This window comes from Physeter macrocephalus, chromosome 9, assembly GCF_002837175.3.
Source record: "Physeter macrocephalus isolate SW-GA chromosome 9, ASM283717v5, whole genome shotgun sequence".
In the NCBI taxonomy this organism is placed as follows: domain Eukaryota; kingdom Metazoa; phylum Chordata; class Mammalia; order Artiodactyla; family Physeteridae; genus Physeter; species Physeter macrocephalus.
Window position 1 is genome coordinate 95,682,798 of NC_041222.1, and position 22,000 is coordinate 95,704,797.

Here is a 22,000-nt window from a genome sequence, read left to right on the forward strand (position 1 = left end):
CCTCTGTTGTGGCCTCTCCCGTTGCGGAGCACAGGCTCCAGACGCACAGCCTCAGCGGCCATGGCCCACGGGCCCAGCCGCTCCGCGGCATGTGGGATCCTCCCAGACCGGGGCGCGAACCCGGTTCCCCTGCATCGGCAGGCGGACGCGCAACCACTGCGCCACCAGGGAAGTCCTGCCTTGCTCTTTTCACTGACTAGATCTTGAAAATCATTGCATTTCAGAACTGCGAGAGCCTCCTCTTTCCTTTGAGTTGCAGACATCTCATTATTTCCCTACCCGTGATACGCTCCATCATTGTCTGTTGATGGACATTTGTTTGATTTCAGCCTTTTACTATCACAGTAGTGATAACAATGAGTAACCTTAAAAATATATTATTTTGGGGCTTCCCTGGTGGCGCGGTGGTTGAGAGTCCGCCTGCCGATGCAAGGGACACGGGTTCGTGCCCCGGTCTGGGAAGATCCCACGTGCCGCGGAGAGGCTGCGCCCGTGAGCCATGGCCACTGAGCTTGCGCTTCCGGAGCCTGTACTCCGCAATGGGAGAGGCCACAACAGTGAGAGGCCCGTGGACCGCAAAAAAAAACAAAAAAAAAAACAAAAAAAAAATTTAAAAATATATTATTTTGTTAATATTCAAGTATATCAATATGAGAAAAAGTCCAGAAGTGAAATTGCTCTGTCAAAACATGTGTAGCTGCAGTTTTCAAAATTATTCCTAAACTGACTTTCATGGAGATTATACCCATTTACAGTCCCATCAGCAACACACAAGGGTGCCAGTTCAGCCACATCTTGCCACCAAATTGTGTATTATCAGGCCTTTTAATTTTTACCAGTCTGATAGGTGGAAAATATTTTCTTGGCCTAGGGCTTTTGTTTGGTTGCATATTGGTTTTCTTTCATCCCTCTTGTTTTGTGTGAGGTTGAGTATCTTTTCATTTGTTTAGCTTGTATGTATTTTATTTTCTGTGATCTGTGGTCAGATATTTTGTGTACATTTTTCTGTTGGATATTGACCCTTTGTGATATGAGTTGAAATATTTCCAATTTTTCCTTTGTCTTCTGACTTTGCTTCTAATTTTTAATTTAGGTATGCTGATTTTTTTATGCAGTCAAATAAGTTAATATTTGATTTTATGGCTTCTGGATTTTATATCATAAAGGACTTCCTCACTTTAAGACTACAAAAAGACTAATTTTAGGTTTTCAGTATTTATAATAAAATCTGTGATTCTTTGCAATTTATTTTGGTATAAAGTGTAAGGCATAGAGCCAATTTTTTTTCCCTACTTGGCTACCCAGTTCTCCCTATAACATTTAGTGAGCAAACCATCTTTTCTCTACTGATTTGAAATGTCAGCCTTATAAAAAAATCAAATTCCAATATGTTCTTTAGTCTGTTTGTAGACTTTTCCCCCATTTCTTAGATCTACCTGTGTGGTTCATGCACTTGTTCTAATGCAGTTTTAATTACTATAGATTTTAAAGGTTTTAAAATTTCTAGTAATTTTTTTTCAGAATTTGTCTGGCTAGTTTTACATAGCTTATTTTCATATTAACTTGTCTGGAATCCTGTTATTTTTATTGGGATATATTAAATTTATGGATTGAATTTAGGGCTTTTTGATGTTGAGCCTTCTTGCCAGGTACATGGAGTTCCTTTCCATATGTTCACATTTAAAATATTTTAAAGAAGTGAATTCATAATTGTGTTCAAGTGGAAAAGCATGGCATGTACCATTTTGTGACCTATTGCTTAATTTTATATACATGAAGAGTATTTAGCATCACTGTGTTTTAATGTTGAATATAAGTTAAGTCAGTTGACTTAACACTTATTTATAATTTCGTAATTCCATATTATAATAATCATATCACAAAAGTAACCTGTCCAAATGGCCTTCTACCTGGAAATCAAATATTTTATTGATTGATTGATTGATTGGCTGCATTGGGTCTTCACTGCTGCATGCAGGCTTTCTCTAGTTGCAGCGAGCGGGGGCTACTCTTTGTTGAGGTATGAGGGCTTCTCATTGTGGTGGCTTCTCTTGTTACGGAGCATGGGCTCTAGGCACACGAGCTTCAGTAGTTGTGGCATGCGGGCTCAGTAGTTGTGGCTCATGGGCTCTAGAGCACAGGCTCAGCAGTTGTGGTGCATGGGCTTAGCTGCTCTGTGGCATGTAGGATCTTCCCAGACCAGAGCTTGAACCCATGTCCCGTGCATTGGCAGCCAGATTCTTAACCACTGCGACACCAGGGAAGCCCTCAAATATTTATTATTTTCTAAATTATTTATCTATCCTTTACCATTAACATAGATATCTTTACACAGCTGCAATTATAGCACAGATTTAGTTTGGTAATTCGCTTTTCCTCTTTGTCTTTTTGTTATAAGCATTTTCCATATTGCTATGTAATTTTATTATTAGTTTTTAATTGTCACTTTTTTTTTTTTTTTTTTTTGCCCTGCATCAGCAGGTGGACTCTCAACCACTGCGCCACCAGGGAAGCCCCTGAAGTGATTCTTTTTGTTTGTTTGGCTTGGTTGGTTTTAAGAATAATAAGCGTCTGTTTTGGAATTTAGTTCTATGATTTTTTTTAATTAGTGCAGATTTAAGACAAATAATAGTGAGTGGCTTCCCCTTAAATATACTAATAATTGGAAAATACCAAAATATTGCAAATTCAGGCATGTAATCTTTAAAAAAAGTAATAATAATAAAAGATGATTCAGGAAAGGAGAGAATAATTTGAAGTAAGAAAGAAGAAGAATCTTCTTCTTCTTCTGCTTCTAGAAGCATCTTCCATGGTGACTCCAGTGGTTCTTTAACCAGACTTTCCTGGTACTTTCTCATCCTGTATCTTCAAGGAAGAGGGCAAAATATTTTGTAGAAAGTGAGACCTAAAATAAGAAGAAGATTCTTCTGCTTCTTCTGCTTCTAGAAGCATCTTCCATGGTGACTCCAGTGGTTCTTTAACCAGACTTTCCTGGTACTTTCTCATCCTGTATCTTCAAGGAAGAGGGCAAAATATTTTGTAGAAAGTGAGACCTAAAATATTAAAAAGCTTAAAATGACTTAAGAAGTATATCAGCCAAATACAATGAGTGAATCTTGTTTAGATCCCGATTCAAACAAATCACTTGCCAAAAAAATTATGAGACAGGAAATTTGAACACTGATTGGATGTTTGATGAAATTAGAGAATTATTCACTTTTTTAGGAATGATGATGGTAGTGTAGTTTTGTTATGAAGATGAATCCTTGCCTTGTAGAGATATGCACTGAAATATTTATAGATGAGATATGATATCTAGGAATCACTTCCCAATAACCCAGTGAGGGGTGAGGACTATGACTGGGTGTATATAAGAAATAAGATTGGCCATGAGTTGATCACTGTTGATGCTGAGTAATGTACACATAAGATTTATTATATTCTCTCGGGGACTTCCCTGGCGGTCCAGTGCTTAGGACTCCGTGCTTCCACTGCAAGGGGCGCAGGTTCGATCCCTGGTCGGGGAACTAAAATCCCACATGGCACACAGTGCAGCCAAAAAAAAAAAAAAAAAAGTTTATTAATTTCTCTCCACTTTTTAATGTTCAGAATTTTCCATAATAAAATGTAAAATAAAGTCTGCCCCCTCCAGTGATCTCATTTTAATATTTACATATTTAATAATTAGTGATACTAAGTTTTAAAAAAATTATTTGGATTTCTTTTTTCGTGAAATACCCGTTTATCTCCTTTGACAGTTTGTAAAAATTGAGCTACTCATTTTTTTTTTTTTTTTTTTGTGGTATGCGGGCCTCCCTCTGTTGTGGCCTCTCCCGTTGCGGAGCACAGGCTCCGGACGCGCAGGCTCAGCGGCCATGGCTCACGGGCCCAGCCGCTCCGTGGCATGTGGGATCCTCCCAGACCGGGGCGCGAACCAGGTTCCCCTGCATCGGCAGGCGGACGCGCAACCACTGCGCCACCAGGGAAGCCCCTATTTTTTTCTTTTTGATTTGTAAAAGTTTCTTATACATTAATGATATTTGCCATCTAAAATATGTACAGCAAATAGTTTTAGTTTACAAATGATGCTTTCTGCTGAACAGAAGCTTTTAATTTTTAAATACTAAAGGCTGATAGCTGTTTTTCTCTTGTCTTATTTCATATCAAAGCTTTTTCTAAAAAAAAAAAAAAAAAAAAGAAAAAAATAGTCTTTATTTTTAGAGCAGTTTTAGGTTCACAGCAAGAATGACCAGAAAGTACAGAGAGTTCCCATGAACCTCTGCCCTGGACATGCCCAGCCTCCCCTACCATAAGCATCCAGCACCAAAGTGATACATTTGTTACACTTGATGAACCTACATTGACACATCACCATCACCCAAAGTCCATAGTTTACGTTAGGGTTCACTCGTGGTGTTGTACATCGTGAGTTTTGGTAAATATATTCACCATTGGAGTATCATATAGAATAATTTCACTGCCCTAAAAATCCTCTGTGCTCTGCCGACCTATCCCTCCAAACTTTTCATTTTTATGGAGTAAAATCTACCAATTTTTAATTAAACCAGAACTTATTAAATACCCATTTAGAAGCTATAAGCAATCTATACATCACAAAGGTAGGTTTTTAACCCCTCCCCCCTTGTTTTTACATTTTGCCACATCATTCCTTTCTATCTCTCCCCCCAACCCCCAGTCTACCATTTGAGAGTGGGCTGCATACACCATGGCTATGGAGCAAGCAGATTGTCTTATTGTAACCACGTACTACATTCAATACAGCCTAAATGTGACATTGACCCAATACTTAAAGCTGCAACCCATATTCCAGTTTTGTCAGTTGACCCAGTAATGTCTTATAGCAATTTCTGGTACAGGATCCAATCAGGATCACATATTGTATTTAGCCATTTCTCTCTATTCTTTAATTTGAAATCATTTCCTTAGCCTTTCCTTGTCTTTCATAATGACATTTTTGAAGATTATGGGCCAGTTATTTTATAGAATTTTTTTTCGTTTGGGTTTGTCTGACGTTTCCTCGTGCTTAGGATTAAGGTGATACATTTCTGTGTGATATGTCCTTTTCAGGTATCATATCTGGAAGCACATTACCCATTTGTCCCTTATTAGTGACTTAATTGATCCTGTGGTTAAGATTTGGTCCATTTTCTTTTCTATTTTTAAAATAGTACTTACTATTTTTTCCCTTTTTAATTAATAAGCAATTTATGGGGAGATATTTTGAGACTCTCCTGTTTCTCATCAAACTCTTCTCCTCTATGTATTAACATCTAATTATGATTTTTGAATGAATCCGTTTTCACTATGGTGCCTGAAAATCTATCACTGTAATTAAGAAACATTTGAGGAGTACTCCTATATGCTAGGCACTGATGTAAGCATTCTGTAATCACCCTACAAGGTAGGTACTATTATTATCCCCATTTCACATAGAAGGAAACTGAGGTATGAAAGGTTATCTGCCCAAGGTCACCCAGCAAGTCAGTGTAGGTAGGATTTGAACCCAGGCTGTAGGGCTCCAGAGAATGTGCTGTTATCCACTACATAAAGCTGCCTATTCATCTTTTACTGTGTGAACTCTGTCTTTACCTCTAAGTTAAATAAGACCTTGTCTTCCTGAGATAAGATAAATATTCACTAGTATTTTCTTTCCATACTTGGACGGCCTCATTTCTGTACACGTAGACCTTGAGCTATTCAGTTGGCAGTTGGAAATTCAGATTACAACCTGAGAACAATGCCACAGGTCAAGGTTCGGCTGTGGAGTCATATCCCCTGGTCTTTTTGGAGTCAGTTTTTTGTTTGTTTGAATTTTTATTGGGGTATACTTGATTTACAATGTTGTGTTAGTTTCAGGTCTACAGCAAAGTGAATCAGTTGTACATATATCGGTTTTGACTGTCAGGTGATCAGTGTTTTCTGACTTTGTCCTTGTTCGTGGCTGATAGGTCAAATCTTTTTAAAAAAAATTTGTTGAAGTATAGTTGATTTACAATGTTGTGTTAATTTCTGCTGTATAGCAAAGTGACTCAGTTATACATATATCTATTCTTTCTCATATTCTTTTCCATTATGGTTTATCCCAGGATATTGAATATAGTTCCCTGTGCTATACAGTAGAACCTTGTTGTTTATCTATCCTATATTTACTAGTTTGCCTCTACTAATCCCAAACTCCCAATCCTTCCCTCCCCCACCCCTGATAGGTCCATCCTGGAGCCCCTTTTGGAGCGCAGGGCCTCGTCAGGGGCCAGAGTGGAAGATCTGTCCCTCAAAGAGGACGGTGAGAACCGGATGAGCAAGTTCAAGAGAAAAGACTGGAGTCTGCGCAAGTCCCAGGTCATCGCAGAGAAAGCATCAGAACCTGATCTGATGGTAAAAACAAACAAACACCATAGATTTGCCAGTTTGCCATTGCTTTCCCTGGAGCCAGGCCTTTCACCGTTTACTTCACAGCTGCGTGTCACCAGACGGAAGCCTAGCATGCTTTCTCAGGACTCAGCAGCCTGGGGTAGGGTCAGATCTCAGATGGTGCTAAGAAAAACACGTACAGAGATCGGAGCCTCTAAATCAATAATGGCGTGAGATTTACCCACAGTATAAACCTGTGGATTAATGGTTGGAGGTGTGGTTCTCTCCACTGTGGTCCAGGACTCCATCCAAACATTGTCACTTCCCTTCTTTTAGCTTAAAAAAATAAAAGGCACTTGATTCTTTCGTAAGCCACATCAAGTTTTTAAGTGTGGCAGGACCAGCTCTTCCTGAGAATCAGGGTGGCTCATCTCCAACCTAAATGGCACAGTCCAACTGTGATTAAAATCAAGTCTGTGGCCGGCCAGAAAATAGCCTATGGTCCGTGATTCCTTGTTAGTGTCTCTGCCCTGGTGCCCCCAGCGTGCCAGTGCGGTAAGCTTAGAAAGGGCTCCTGGAATTTTGCCCTTTAACAGTTTCTGCTCTGCTGATAAGGTTGTTCTGAGCATGGATGAGCCCAGCGTGCTTCTCTGTGAGAATGTTTTGCTGTGTTTCTCCCCACTCCCGCTGCTAGAGCCCAGGCAGAAAAGCACAAAGGCCAAAGAGTCTCCAGCTGTCGGACAATCGGCTGACACCGTTTCATGGCTCTTCTCCGCCTCAGTCAACACCCCTGAGCCCACCCCCGCTCACTCCTAAAGCGACCAGGACCCTGAGTGAGTCTCGCTGTAGACACCCCTTCTATTCATTTTACTAGAGGATGGTGTATGTTTATGAATGGGGGCCATTTTTAACCAAGATAGCCACAAGGTGTATGAGATTATCGTCAAGCAGGTGCAATTCAGTGGTAGTGGGTATAATTCAATTAGATTAGGGTTTGGCAAGGAATCCTTAGGTTTCTAAGACTCGTGAAAGTTTTCTGCACGGGGAGCCACAGGGTTTCACCGCCCCTTTTCCAACTGTGATGGTATAAATGAGGTAGATCTGGACTAGGACTAGACAGGAAGTGAGTAACTTTGGAACTGTTGGGCAGCGATAGCTGTGTACTTTATATGGAGAAGGGTCCAAGATAAGGACAAGAAATAGACCCATTCAATAGACTACTTACAGTCAGGCTTGGGGACTCAGCAATACAGAAAGCCTGAGAAGAATTACAAGGACCGCTTAGTACAAAGGAATGCTGGAGGGGTAGATCTTCGCATCAAATGGGAGACAGTAGTCAGCCGAGTGTCAGATAATCAGACAAGTTTTCCTGGAGGAAGTGGATATTGCACCCTTTAAATGATAAAACTATGACAGCTCAATTTAACCAATATTTATTGACTACCTAGTAGGTGATAGATGCTTTTTCTAAGCACTTGGGATATATCAGAGAACAAAGTAATACCCTAAGTTCTAGAAAATATTCTCATCTTCAGCTTAAGAGTAAAAACCTTCAACAAAAAAGTGAGATTTTTGCTTAAGAACTTCTGGTGAAGCTTTCAGATAAATGAAAGGTGCTACATCTATCCCAAGGTGTAAGCGGTCTTTTTCATTCTCTCCACAGAAACTGTAGAATGTGACCGTAGCGATTTGCTTGACCAAGTGGGTTTAGGTGTTACCGTGGCCAGCAGAAGTGTCATGAGATCCCTTGGTGAATTTTTCTCTCTGCCTTCATCTACTTTGTGTCATTTCCAGGCTCCCCATCTTTGCAGACAGACGGGCTGATGATGGCTACAGTCCCACCTCCCCCTCCACCCAAAAGCAAGCCCTACGAGAGCAGCCAGAGGAGCTCCACAGAGGTAGGGGGGTGGCGGCAGACGTTGGGGCCAGAGAGAGCCTACCGCTCCTGGGGATGCAGCGTTGGATTTCCTAAGATTTTTAGTAGGCAGGTTTTCCCATCAATTTGTCCCTCTAATCGATTCTTGGTTCGTTCCCAAAACCGTAAAGAGAGGGGGATTTTCAATGGGAAGGAACAATATGCAAGGAGACCTTTCATCAGATTGAAGGTACCTCACCCCAGGCCCCAGGGGGAGTGAAATAAGAAGTGAGTTCTCGTTCACACCTGAGGAGTTTACTTCTTCTGAGTGAGTGACAGTCAACCTGGAAGGGGCCTCCGATGGGTTTCCTTCATTCATTCAACACAAATTTATTGAGTCCCTACTATATATACGCCAAGTATTGGGGATATAGCAGTGTTAGTGTATATCTGATTAATGCAAGGGAAAGGGGGAGATTAAATCCGTCTAATTTCCCTTTTCACCTTGCAAAGCCTGTATAGATAAACTCAGATCAGTGCGAAGCTAACGCAGAATGTGGGAAATGTGGAGTAGAAGGCAGAATTAGGAAGAAATGTAAGACTCATTTCTCCTTTCGTATGTCTGCTCCACCAGATTGCAGCCCCACTGCCTGTCCGAAGAGAAGCCAAAGCCCCGCCCCCTCCACCTCCAAAAGCTCGGAAGTCGGGCATCCTTTCTTCTGAACCTGGATCCCAGTAAGGGTCTTGTCCTCTCTCTGGAACTCTGATGCCTGGGAGCTGGCCTCAGGGAGGCAGTGTCCTCGTTGCGTGTGTTGTCCCCTGCTGGCCGCCCCTTCTCATCTGGGATTGAGGTTCACCAGCTCAAAACTGGTTTCATTCTTTAGAAAGCTTCTCTTTGATCGATGCCCGAGGCCACGCCATGTCTCCTCCGGTCCATGAGGAATCCCGGAATCGGCTGTGCCCCGTGTTTCTCCCTCACCATTATTACATTTCAGCCTCCAGCACAGTGCCACTGGGGTCTACGAAAGCCTGGATAAGTTCTTCAGTGGTGGTGGGAAAAGCCCAGTAACCTATTCCTTGGAGGAATTTCTTGCTTTGCTTCTGAAAAGCTGTGCTTAAGACGTAGTTTTCTCACGTGGACATACATACCTTGTTCCATACAACATATTGGAAGAGATCAACATCAAGTACTTTGGTAGCCGGAATCATCTATCTTTCTGAGGTCTCCTGTGTCTCCTCTGTGGAAAAGAACATCTTTTTAATGGAGACTGGCTGCTTTCAAGTATGAATGGCTATCATTATCGAAAGAACATGGACTCGGTCGTGAGCCCTGAGCACCTGTGTCCCCCCACCCACCTGTGACACGGAAAAGCTGCCCTCCTTGCCCCCGCCGCGCGCCAGGAGTTCCCTCACACTCCCGACTAATGGTCCTAACTGCATGGCAGTCACTCCTTCCTACCATGGACTCCTGAGGCTCTGTCTTTTGCACACAGTTTTCTTGTCCTGTTACCTCCTCTGAGCTCAAATCACTGGATATAAGGGACTTAGAAGTCCGGATTGAACTGCTTCTCTTCCAGATCCCATTGGAATGGCTCGGCAGCCCCTGTCTGCAACCTGATTTTACCCTGGAGAATACAGTGCAATATCTCGCTTTGATTATTTATTCCTCTTGATTGTGGAATTAATTTGATGACATGTTCATGGTACTCCTGTCAATCCTCTTTTCAGAAGAAAAAGTGGGGTGCTTCAGAGGATCATATATTACCACCAGATACACAAACAGCCACACAAAGTTAAAGACCTTTTGAGCTGGAAGGGCCTTAAAGCTCATACAGACACCCTCCCCCCCTCATTTTGCAGATAAGGAAATTGAGGCTAAACACAGAAAATCCTACTACAGATTCTTTCTAATAACCCAGCTTGCTCATTGAGGTTATACCCAGATAACATCTCTAGAAGACAACCCTGACAAATTCTTCAATCCCTACCCCTAGTTGGAACAACAGTGGAAATGTCCCAGATGTTTCTATACTGTTTGGGTGTTTATGGCAAAATAGAAACCTTTCTGACTGTGGATGCCCTGGGTCGACCTCTGGGTGTGCTCACCGGGGACTCTTCCACAGCCTGGCCAGGTCCCCTTTCCTTCGAGGTAGACAAGAAAGAGACAGAGATTTCACCTCTGAGAATTTGGGTTTGCTTGCCTGCATCTTCGTGTGTCTGTTTCACCCCTTTTAGGAGAGCCATGTGAATTCATCACAGGGTCAGGGAAGTCAAAACCTCTGAGATGTGTCCAGGGTTACTCAAGACATGAGTGTGCACATTTAAAAGTGCTGCGTTCTTTCCTTCGCTCCGCGCAGGAGCTCCTGCAGTGTGATGAAATGGGAAGAAACCCAGGCTCTGGAAGTAACCCGTTGGGGTTTGAATCAACCCAGCTATGTCCTCTCTCAGCTTTGCAAACTCCCTCAAATTATTTGAAATTGTCTAGAGTTTTCATGTCTTCACCTCTCAAAATGGGGACCATCCCTACCATGCAAGCTGCCTTGGGGTTCAAGTGAGACCGAATACGTGAAGTAAGTCCTCACGAAATGTGCCTTTCTTGTCTCTGCTGGGCCTGGGTAAGATCTGGAACTCTCCACGAGCATGATTGATGTTCCTTTTTTTTTTTTTTTCAAAGATAATTTGGAAGGTGGGTGCAGGTTAGTTCTGCACACAACAGTCCCTTTCCAAAAGGTGGACTCCTATATAATTATGTATGACTAGAGACAAAGTGTTAATAAGACCTGGAGGGGGGAACTTTCCTGCCAGTCCAGTGGTTAAGACTCCATGCTTCCAGTGCAGGGGGTGTGGGTTCGATCCCTGGTCGGGGAACTAAGATCCCACATGCCGCACAGCTCGGCCAAAAAAAAAAAAAAAAAGACCTGGAGGGGATTTTAAGTGGCAAGAAAAGAGCAGGAAGGGACAGAGTGTGCAGGGCTGACATGGTGCCTGGAGCAGCTTCTGAGAAGTTGCTGGGCAGGCTGGCTGGAGGGGGTTTGTGGGCTTCACCCTGCTTTCCAGGCTGCCGTTAAAACAGAAGGACGTAAACTAGGTCACAGAAGAAACAAACCTGAAGCCTGTCCCTTCCGAGCTCTAGGAATGAGTTGTGAGCCTGGTCTTTGGTCAGAGGCTGGGGACATCGGATACACCAGTGCCCAAATATCTTCCCTTTTTTAACGTAACATTTTCCCATAGGATTCCCTTTCCACATCCATGGAAATCCTAGATCTCTCCTGTCTGAGTACAAAGGATTCCAGGTAATGTTGTGAATAGTAGGTCACAGGGAACACTGGACAGTTCATCTCCTTGGGAAACTATTAGGTCAGAAAGAGTTATATTTGACAGAAGATCCTAAGGAATGTCTGTCCTGAAGTCAAAGAGGAAATCTGCAAAGAAATGCCTTAGGATTACCTTAATTGTAGGAGAGATGAGGGACAGGGCATAAAAAAGAAACAACTGGTCTTTATATTCCTTGATAAGAACTGTGAAGTATTGAAGTAACCCCCAAATTGTCACAACCTTTGTGGATGTTGGTTTATGGGATTTATTTTTTTTTAATCCTTTTTTTTTTCCCTCTCTCTCTGTCCTGGTGACTTTTCTTGCTTTGAGTTTTTTTTTTCAAGAATTGTTTTCATACAACATATATTAAGCTCTTACTGAATGCCAGACACCTTCCTAGACCCCCAGGCTGTGGCGGTCCAGTGTGTTCTAAGGGAACAGCCCCGGGATATAAGGACTGCGGTGTGCCGTTGGATTGGCAAGAGAGTGGGGTTAGAGGAAAGGGAAACCCTAAATCAGACTCCTGGGCCATGGGTTCCCTCCCCCTCCTCCACCTTCACGCCTTGATTCCAGAATTACAGTCATTTTCCCCTGTCAGACCCCTTAAAAACAACTGCCGGGGCTTCCCTGGTGGCGCAGTGGTTGCGTGTCCGCCTGCCGATTCAGGGGAACCGGGTTCGCGCCCCGGTCTGGGAGGATCCCACATGCCGCGGAGCGGCTGGGCGAGAGGCCCGCGTACCGCAAAAAAAAAAAAAAAACAAAAAACAAACAAAAAAAAACCTGCCACCCTCAGATCCCTAAGACAAAACCAGCAATAAAGCAGGATCTGAGATAACAATCTCTCTTTGCTAACTCTTCCCAAGCTTCAAGGGTCCTGCCCCTCTGCTTGCCCCCAGATCGTGGGGTGATTTCTTGTTTTAAAATTAAGACATAACTGGGTCTTCCCTGGTGGTCCAGTGGTTAAGACTCTGTGCTTCCACTGCAGGGGGCACAGGTTCGATCCCTGGTCAGGGGACTAAGATATCCCCCAAGCCACATGGAACAGCCAAAAAAAAAAAAAAAAAAAAGACATAACTTACATATAGTCAAGGGCATAAATCTTAGTGTACAGGTGGATGCACTTTTACAGTAGTGTCTACCCATGTCACCACCTCTCAGATCCACAGGCTATACTCCCAGCCCCACAGAAGTTTCCCTCGTGTCCATGCTGTCATTTTATAAAAGGTATTTAGAAGGCCCTTCAATATATACTTCCCTCCCTCTCACTTCTCAGCTATAATGAAAAGGGGAGAAAAACCCCACCATCAACACAAAACAAGACTGAAGGGTGTACCTTTTGGAAGGTCAATTTGTAGTCAGTCCCTGGACCTCAGTTTCCACATGAAATCATATATATTTGAGGTTACATGATTTTTAGAATCCTTTCAGCCCTAGCTTTTATTCTAAGTGAATGCAAAAGAGAGTCAGAAGAAAACTAAGTTTCTCTTCAAAGGCTTTTAGGTCCATACTCCTTGACTAAGTAGGACTGTAAAATTAAATTGGAAAAGGTAAGTTGCTCTTTGGGTGGGTTGAGAGTGGAACCATCAGTTCTAATCTACAAAAGGAGAGAGTTTTCCTTTCAAGTCGACGACTTCAGGCTGATTCCTACAATCCAGCCAAGGCTCCGCTCCTTTACATGCTGCCCAGATTCATCCAGTAGTGAAATTTTGTGAGTTGTTCACCCAAACTTTGTCAAAAGCTCAGTTGCCTTGATTTTGTAAACTCGTCGGGTTTCACACATGAACAGTTAAGAAGATGTGTGTTGAAGTAGAAAAATTTTGTTCACATTTGCTGTTATTTATTTTTTAAATTAAAAATGGAACTGTATTTTAAAGTTTATTGTGTATTTAGTTGATTATTACCCTTATATTAATGAAATGAACTCATTCCTGGACTTTTCCTTATTGACACATCACACCCACCATCTCTTCTGGTCTCATTTCATTACTGGTCCTATTTGTTTAAACTAGTTCTGTGGGGTCATAGAGTCATCTTTGCCTGGAAGCAATAAAAACCGCAAACTATTTGGTTTTTACTTCACCTCCACCCACACCCCATTCATCCCTGGGCATCTGAGCTGACAGTTTACAACAATTTATTTAATACAATTAGTATTAAATAACATAAGTATAAAATAAGTCCTATTTCTTCACTCATTCACCACAGATAATTAGGCAGAGGTAAAGGGAAATAAAGAGGTTAAAAGGTATATCAAATAACTTACATTGAAAGGATGGGAATGGATTCTCAAACCAAGTTCAACAAAGTAGGTTGAACCTGGGAAGAGGCCACACCCTAGACCAATTAGATCAGAATTTCCAAGGGAAGGGAGTGCGACCCAGGCATTAGTATTTCTTTTCAATCTCTCCTTGTTATCCCAATGTCAGGCCAAGGTTGAGAACCATTGCCTTAGAGGAAATAACAGCTTTAGCAAATCAGTGTTCAAGGTGCTTTTCTTAAACTCCCTGCTGGTGATGAGTCAGATTGGAAAGAGGGGGCAGCCTCACTCGGGTTAGAATAGCACCACTGTCTTAAGTCCTGGGTTGATGCATAGATTTTTTTATTTTATTTTAAAGAACGTGTCCTAGTACTTTAAAACGTGTAATTTATTGCCTTTCAGAGCAATGATGCTCTACTGTCTGTGTACATAAGAATCACCAGAATGCTGGTTAAAAATGCAGATGGCTTGGGCCCCAGAGACTCTGAGTCAATAAACGTGGAGTATCTGTTTGAATCTAGGGTCCCCATTGAGAAATACTACTTTAGAGCATCTTCCACTGTCAAGATGTGTACGTGCTGTTATCTTGTGCAGTGATTCTTAGCTTTTTTTCCAGTCACCTTGAGGATACTACAACTTCTAAAACTTTTGCTAAAGATGGTCTATCTTCAAGCCGTTCTTTCTGTTACTTGATCATTTAAAGCCATGTACGTTTGAGAACCCGTCTCATTAAAAAGTATCATTTGGTATGTTTCCCCATCCTTTATTTTGAAAGGCTGCAGACTTTTTTTGAAGCTATGTTTCCCCATTTTTTATTTTGAAAGGTTTCGGACTACTTAGAAGTTATTCAGGAAAGTGTTTATAATTTTAATAAAGTGGTCATTTTCTCTCCTTCCCTTTAGTCACTTGAGCCATTTGAGAGTCAAATACTCAACATGTTCATCCCAAGCCTCTAACTTCAGTATCGGGAAGCTGAATGAGCAGCGTCTTTACTCGCCAGTCAGAGAGGCCCACAGCTACCTCCGAAGGAACGGTCCCAAAGACACGCTCTGGTGAAGGAAAGCTGATGTTCCCAACAGGATGTATTAAATAAATGGGTGTGTGGCCTTCCTCTTGTAATGTGTTAACTAACGCAAAGATTGTTTCTATAAAAGCAAAAATAGTTCCTGAGTGACTGGCGACCTTAAGCCCCTTATTCTGCCCTGTAAGTATTGATTAATGCAATAATCCAGGTTTGCCTTTTGTTCCATGAAGAAACATAAGGTAGATTGTAAACCACATCGTTGCCTAATTTTATTAAAATGGAATTGAGGTAGTTCTTTGATTCAGTTTTAGAGATTCCTCAATAGGAGATACTTGGGAAATCTAGTGTTGTATGGTAGTAAATACATGTTTTAAAAAGGAAGGGTTTTCTCCCCTGTGGAATGTTTCTGACCCCTGTTCAGATTCCGTAGCCCAAGTCCTGCCGTTTTTTGAAGGGGTGGAAGAAGGCTCCATCGGTCTGATTAAAAGAGGAAAAAAGCCTTAGATCTTTGCCATGCAAATAGAGGCACAATTTGTTGCTGTGACATCAGGCAAGTTATATGAAATTTGGGTTTTTCAAATGGCCTCATGGCCACTGGGGAATTATGAGAATAAATGAGAAACCTAGTGTCATAGTGTCTGGGACCTCATGGAGAAATGGTCACCAGGAAAACTAAGTTGACATATGAGCCCCAGTAACCAAATAACTGGGTTTCCAAGTCCAAGTTCATTGGCTGCTCATCATGGTGCAGTACAGGACCACTGACCTTGGAACCTGGCAGAACCCGGTGGGCCTCGTAAACTCTCGGAGCTCTGGTTTCCTCACTTTAAAGGGAAGACAATATCTACTTTCCAAGGCCGATACAAGCGTTAATGAAAATATTTATGCATCTATCTAGCCCATTCTGGAGAATGAGTGGTGGCCGTGCTGTTTGACCAGGGGACACGGGAACGCCTGAATCCCGTCTTCAACTGACTACAATCCATATGTTTCTTCAGAGAAATACCAAAAAGCTCAGACAGGTGAATGCTATAATTTTTAGGCCTTGGACCTTGTGCACCGCTCGCTCTGATGAACTTGGAGGGACCACGTGGAGCCGGAAGGAGCATTGGACGAGGCCTCCTTTCCCCAAGGCCTCTCTCAGGTTCCGGTTGACTCTCAAAGAGATTAGAGACGATCTGGAGGGGAAGCTTTGGCCATGGCCCCATCTTGCTTCTGTAGGGTATGGTCAAAGAGAAAGCTACCACCCCATAGAAAACTGGACTGACTCAGTATTGGCCAGGGACCAGTTGTCCTGTGGGTTCAGGGTGCAGGTTGGTGGTGGTGGAAGTGAACCATGAGATTCCTTTAGTCAACAATAACGGTGCCTTTGTGTTATCTCTCCTGTCCTCTGCCCCCAGTCGACACACTTGGGGGACCCCCTTTGGGGGCTTACAATGTCCCACCCCGACCAGAGTTCTGAGTTAGAGAAAGACTTCACATTTATGCCACTTTATTCCCAACACAGCACTTCATCGTGTGCAACCTGGCGTAAGAATTTCTGAAATTCACACAATTTACAGATATTAAATGGGTCACAGACTTCAAAGTCAGAATTACACTTGTGTTGTCAGTTTTTCTGGTCCAGTGGATTTACATCTTCTGCCCAGTTTCTTCTTTGATCAGACTTTCCTGAAAAATATGTGAGTAGCAAATACATCAAGGTTGATTTTCTGAGCTGAGTTTCATTATGTTTGAACATTTTAATTTCTAAAATATTGATATAGAAAGAATAGATCCATTTGTTTTTGCACACTAGAAAGTGCTAGAGAGCTAGATCGTGTCTTTATAAGTCGTTTAATAAGCATAATATCTACATTAATAGGTTACAGGTAGGATGTGAGGACAGAGGTGAAAGAAAGGTCTGATCCTTTTGTCTGTGTGTGTTTTTTTTTTTTTTTAATGGCTGCGTCGGGTCTTAGTTGTGGCATATGGGATCTTCGTTGCAGCGCATGGGCTTCTCTCTAGTTGTGGTGTGTGGGTTTTCTCTTTCTAGTTGTGGCGCGCAGGCTCCAGAGCACGTGGGCTCTGTAGTTTGCGGCACGTGGGCTCTAGTTGAGGCGAGCGAGCTCAATAGTTGTTACACGCGGGCTCAGTTGCCCTGAGGCATGTGGGATCTTAGTTCCCCAACCAGAGATTGAACCCACGTCCCCTGCATTGGAAGTCGGATTCTTTACCACTGGACCACCAGGGAAGTCCCCATCCATCTGTTATGAATCCAGTCTTTGCCTCAATTCTGTCTTTCTAATGTCATGTTTGCTATTAGTTTTATCACGAGGTAAACAAGATTAGAAAAAGAAAGGAAATAAATATGTCCACTTTTTCTCTGTCCTATGGGTGTAGAAATTGAAGTCAATGGAGAAAATAAAACCTATTGCTCATCTTCATATATGATGTATTCAGGCTTTTTCTGCTCCTGGGCATAGCTGAAAGTTAACTGTAATGCCTTCTAACTGCTGCAAATAAGTGGACCATGGAGCTCAGAGAATCAGAATTGAATTCAGGTTTCAATTTCTATATTCAATTCTCTTTATACATTTTTTAAAATCAAAAACCTACATTGGGTTAGTAGAGTTCCATTTTGGGTGGGAATTTGGAAAATTAGTATTGTCCAATCAGAAAACTGGAAGTCAAATCTGTGGCTCTGAATTATAAATTTACTAGTTTGGGAGTTTTTATTCCAAAGAGAAAGAAAAGTAATTAGAGCACCATTTTTGATTTCTACATTTCCCAGGGAGAACCATGTTATACCAAGAACTGTTGAAGAATCCAGTGGAGAGGTGTGGATTAGCCTAGAGAAGAATAGTCTAGAGAGTTTGAGGAACATACTTGAAGAACTGACATGTAGCAGTGGTAAGAAACTTGTTTTGTCAGTCATCCCATAGGCTAGAGCTGAGATTAGTAGATAAAGGTTGCAAAGAGATTTCAATTTAAGAAAAAAAGAGAAAGGGTTCCAATCATTAGTACTGTCTAACCACTGAAAAGGGGTGTTATGGAATGGCCAGGGCCCAGTACAGGAGGAGTTCAGGCAGTCAGAAAGGTAAGCCCTGCAGTAGCTAGAGATGGTTGTCCTAAGTGGATGACCAAAGTGGTGGTACCCAGGGCCCGTCCGTCTCTAAAGCTCCATGTTATTAACACTGTTAACTCACCAGAGCTCCTTTCAGGTCCCTGAGTGGAGAATGGCGCTGCTGTATGGTGCACTCAAAGCGCTGAGGTTCTGCTGGTTGATCAACCTCTTTGGCTATCTGCAAAAAAAAAAAAAAAAATGTGATTCTTGGAGATGGAGATACAGAAATGAAATGGTATTTTCCATTTCCACCAAAAACTGTGTGTGGGAAGTGAAGTCAAGGGGGTTGTGGGTCTGAGAAAGCTGAGAATTGGGATGGAGACTTTAAAAGATCATAGCAATGCTGTCAGACACTTCTACAGATTGGTGTGCAGTTCTGGAGGAAATGGGCCTTAATAAGGAGAGAGAATATTTTTCTCCCTACAGTTGATGAGAATGAAGCACTTCAAGCCTCATGACGGGATGGTATACAAAAAAAATACAAGAGCTTATAGTTATGACTAAGGTTGATCTTATTTTCTAGTTTTTACTAAATATGTCCTAGTTAGAAGAGAGTTGCTTCACATATAGTCTGTGGAGAGGGAATGTCAGATTCTGGGCTGCTTTGTTTCATACTAAATTATCTTTATTATTTCTCCAAAATGAGATATTTCTTTTCAGTGAAAACTAGATGGTTTTAAGTTTCTCTAGCTATGTTTCCCATTCTCAGCTCTATATTGAGTGTCCAGACCTGAATCATTCATCCTTTAGGGCCTGATTCGTTTCCCATTAACTTAAAAAACAATAACAGCTGTCTTTCGTTAATCCACTAACATTTTTTTGGATTAAGCAGCCAAGATATATGGCTCCGCTCATGTGAGCCTCACATGGCCCCAAGAAGTCACATTTTATAGATAAAAAAACCCCAAGTACCTGTGTTAGTTCTGGTAGTAGAACTGAAAACTAATTTCTATGGAATCAAATCCAGCATATTTTCCAGAATGTATTTTGTCTCCTTGAGCTTGCTAACTCCTCTCCTCTAAGGGCCTCCAGCTTCTTTTCTTGAGTGCCCATAACATTAAAAAGAAATTGTAGGCACTTCCCTGGTGGCGCAGTGGTTGAGAATCCGCCTGCCAATGCAGGGCACATGGGTTCGAGCCCTGGTCCGGGAAGATCCCACATGTCGTGGAGCAACTAAGCTCGTGCGCCACAACTACTGAGCCCACGCGCCACAACGACTGAAGCCCGCACACCTAGAGCCTGTGCTCCTCAACAAGAAAAGCCACCACAACGGGAAGCCCACGCACCGCAACGAAGAGCAGCCCCCGCTCGCTGCCACTAGAGAAAGCCCGTGTGCAGCAATGAAGACCCAACGCAGCCAAAAATAAATAAAATTAAATCTAAAAAAAAAAAATTGTAGAGCATGCACCCTTGATAAGGATACTTATTTACGTTAATAAAAATGTACTGCTGACCTAATATCACAGATATTTTTAAAACATGAAATTACAAAAAAAAAAAAAAAAAGGCAGAGTTCTAAGATTTTCTTTCCAAATCCCAAAGAATCATCTTGTACTAGAGACCTTGGCTCCATCCACTTGTTTCTAATTCCTTTGGCAAATCTATATCCTCAGAGTACGACACACCCCTTTGCGCTTGTTCGTCTAGGAATTATTCCTGCTCTTTGTCCCATTAGTCCCTGTCTGAATTGAAAGCAGGAGTGGGACTTGACTTTGGAAGTGCCGTATCTCCCCCGGAATACCTAGGTTGGAGCCAAGAATCGGTAGCACTGTTGGACGCGCGCAGGATGTTGGCATCGTTCAGTTGGATCACATAAGCCATGTCTCATTTTGAAGCTGAGAGAAACTTACCTCTTGGAAAGAATCAAGCAGATTTTCAGCATTTCTCTTTCCTCCGGGGCGCAACCCGTAGGACCAGTGCTGGCTGGAGCAGCCCGCCACACAGAGAGTCAGCAGGATAAGTCCAGCTAGAAGTTTTGGAATCGGCTCCATTCTAAGGAACATCAATGCGACCATAAAAATAGACCCAGACTGGGTTGAGCAAAGACTCCTTTGGTGAAAAGCCTAACACTGGTGTCACTAACCCGGCAGAATACGGACGTGGGAGTCATCTACGGTTTTCACATGCAGGTACTTTGCTTGCCTTGAGTTTCCTAGCCACTGGAGACAAAATCACTCCTTTAAACTCACATGTTGAGTGCTTTTTAGAGCTAAACTATTTTAATGTGTCTTATTTATTTGGTGATCCAAACCTCAGGATTCCTCCTTTATCAAATTCACTTTTTGTCTTCATATTCCCCAGCCCCGCCCCGTGGTTGGTTTTCATTCCTGAGATAAAGAGAATCGGACCATCTGCTCTGAAAAGGGGCTCCTACTAGGAGTCTCTGGCTAACATAAGTTGCTTGACATTAAATGGCTACCCATTGCTAATTTACGTTTTGCTGAGTATCTGTCCTCTGGTCTTCCACACATTGCCGCTGGCTGGACCATCTGTGAGTGTGAGAGAGGAGTCCACGCTTTTCAAAGCACGGAGTTCCACACCAGCTGCCTCCGTGGCCAAGGCAGCCTTGAATTATTGAATTACATGTGGAATTCTCACAAAGGAATTTTCACTGGTGGGGTAGAGGCCAAAGACAAAATCAAATATTGGTTGATGAGCTGCTGCCATTCCCCAAAGTCTGGATCTCTGTGGCTGGAGGTGACAAGGATCAGGAAGGTCAAGGTTTCTTTAGACACCATACCTGGCCTTAGCTCTTATAAAATGCCCCATAGACAGACAATAGCATGCAGTCTAAAAAAAGTGCTAGAAATACAAAGCATTTTACCTGTTTGAGAGCAAAGAGTCCCCCAAATCGCAAGCTTCCTTTGGAGTGTGTTGAATTTGACTTTTCATTTTTCTAGCTTCCTTTTTATATGAAACTTTTCCAGGACACTGAGATCTTCCCTGCTGGTTAATTGCACAGCACGTGGACTTTATTTCTTTTTTAATAGTAAATATTTTTTAAGCCTCACATAAAGCCCTTAATGCTGTATGTAATTGGAACACCCACTGGTGTATCTGTTAAATTTACTTAAATCTTGGCCATTAAAACCTCAGCTAAGACTTTTATAGCTGAGGCCACAATTCAAAGTGATTAAAATCTAGCTAGGTAGGATCCCCTTGAGGAAACTGACAGACCTATCAAGAGTTCAAGGAAAATAGCTGTCTTAGAATGTCGTGTTAAATGCACACATAAAAACTTTCACAGAGGGGGCCATGCAATAATTGTAGAGGTTGAGTCAGGATGCCCGGGATCTGGTCTCAGCTCTTAGATTCCTCGTGTGTTAAAAGGAGCTGATTTATAGGCAATAAGTGATCATTGGTACTATTCCAAGCCCATATAGGATCTCTAAAGTAGATGATGGTGTGAGTTTGAAAATTCCCCAGTCTGCTACCCTCCAGGTTTCCTCCTTGACTTATTTTTTATTTATTTAATTTATTTAGTTTTTAAAATTGAAGTACAGTTGAGTTACAATGTTCTGTTAGTTTCAGGTGTACAGCAGTGATTCACACACACACACACACACACACTCACACACATATATATGTGTAACTTCTTTTTCAGATCTTTTCCCTTATAGGCTATTACAAGATATTGAGTATAGTTCCCCGTGCTATACAGTAGATCCTTGTTGTTTATCTGTTTTATATATAGTAGTGTGTATCTGCTAATCTCAAACTCCTGATTTATCCTTCCCCTCCCTTTTCCCTTTTGTAACTGTAAATTTGTTTTCTATGTCTGATTCTATTTCTGTTTTGTACATAAGTTCATTTGTATCACTTTTTTTTTTTTTTTTTTTTGATTTCACATATAAGCAATATCATATGATGTTTGTCTTTCCCTGTCTGGCTTACTACACTTAGTATGATCATCTCTAGGTCCATCCATGTTACTGCAAATGGCATTATTTCATTCTCCGTTATGGCTGAGTAACATTCCATCGTGTATAAATACCACATCTTCTTTCTTGAAAGCTTTATACAGCGTCAGAAAGGTAAGGAGAAACATTGTAGTTAGAATCCGCTAAATGC

The 22,000-nt window shown here is 42.0% G+C and overlaps 2 protein-coding genes across 3 annotated transcripts in view; one reads left to right on the forward strand and one right to left on the reverse strand.

The window, feature by feature from the left end:
• Positions 1-22,000, forward strand: part of DOCK5 (dedicator of cytokinesis 5) — a 224,520-nt gene that overhangs the window by 199,389 nt on the left and 3,131 nt on the right. The window contains exons 49-53 of one of the 2 annotated variants that reach the window (XM_024130807.3): positions 6,228-6,396; positions 7,067-7,205; positions 8,167-8,270; positions 8,862-10,797; positions 14,702-14,896. In XM_024130807.3, coding sequence (XP_023986575.1) covers positions 6,228-6,396; positions 7,067-7,205; positions 8,167-8,270; positions 8,862-8,966 — 517 coding nt within the window. In that variant the 3' untranslated portion in view covers positions 8,967-10,797; positions 14,702-14,896. Of the gene's footprint in view, positions 1-6,227; positions 6,397-7,066; positions 7,206-8,166; positions 8,271-8,861; positions 12,261-14,701; positions 14,897-22,000 lie in introns of those variants that run through there. The other variant, XM_055087329.1, reaches the window with a different exon arrangement.
• GNRH1 (gonadotropin releasing hormone 1) lies at positions 17,876-19,932 on the reverse strand. Its single transcript, XM_007113968.3, has 2 exons — positions 19,780-19,932; positions 17,876-18,107 (listed from the first exon to the last, which is right to left on the reverse strand). The coding sequence occupies exons 1-2, from the start codon at positions 19,930-19,932 to the stop codon at positions 18,003-18,005; spliced, it is 258 nt and encodes an 85-aa protein (XP_007114030.2). The 3' UTR covers positions 17,876-18,002.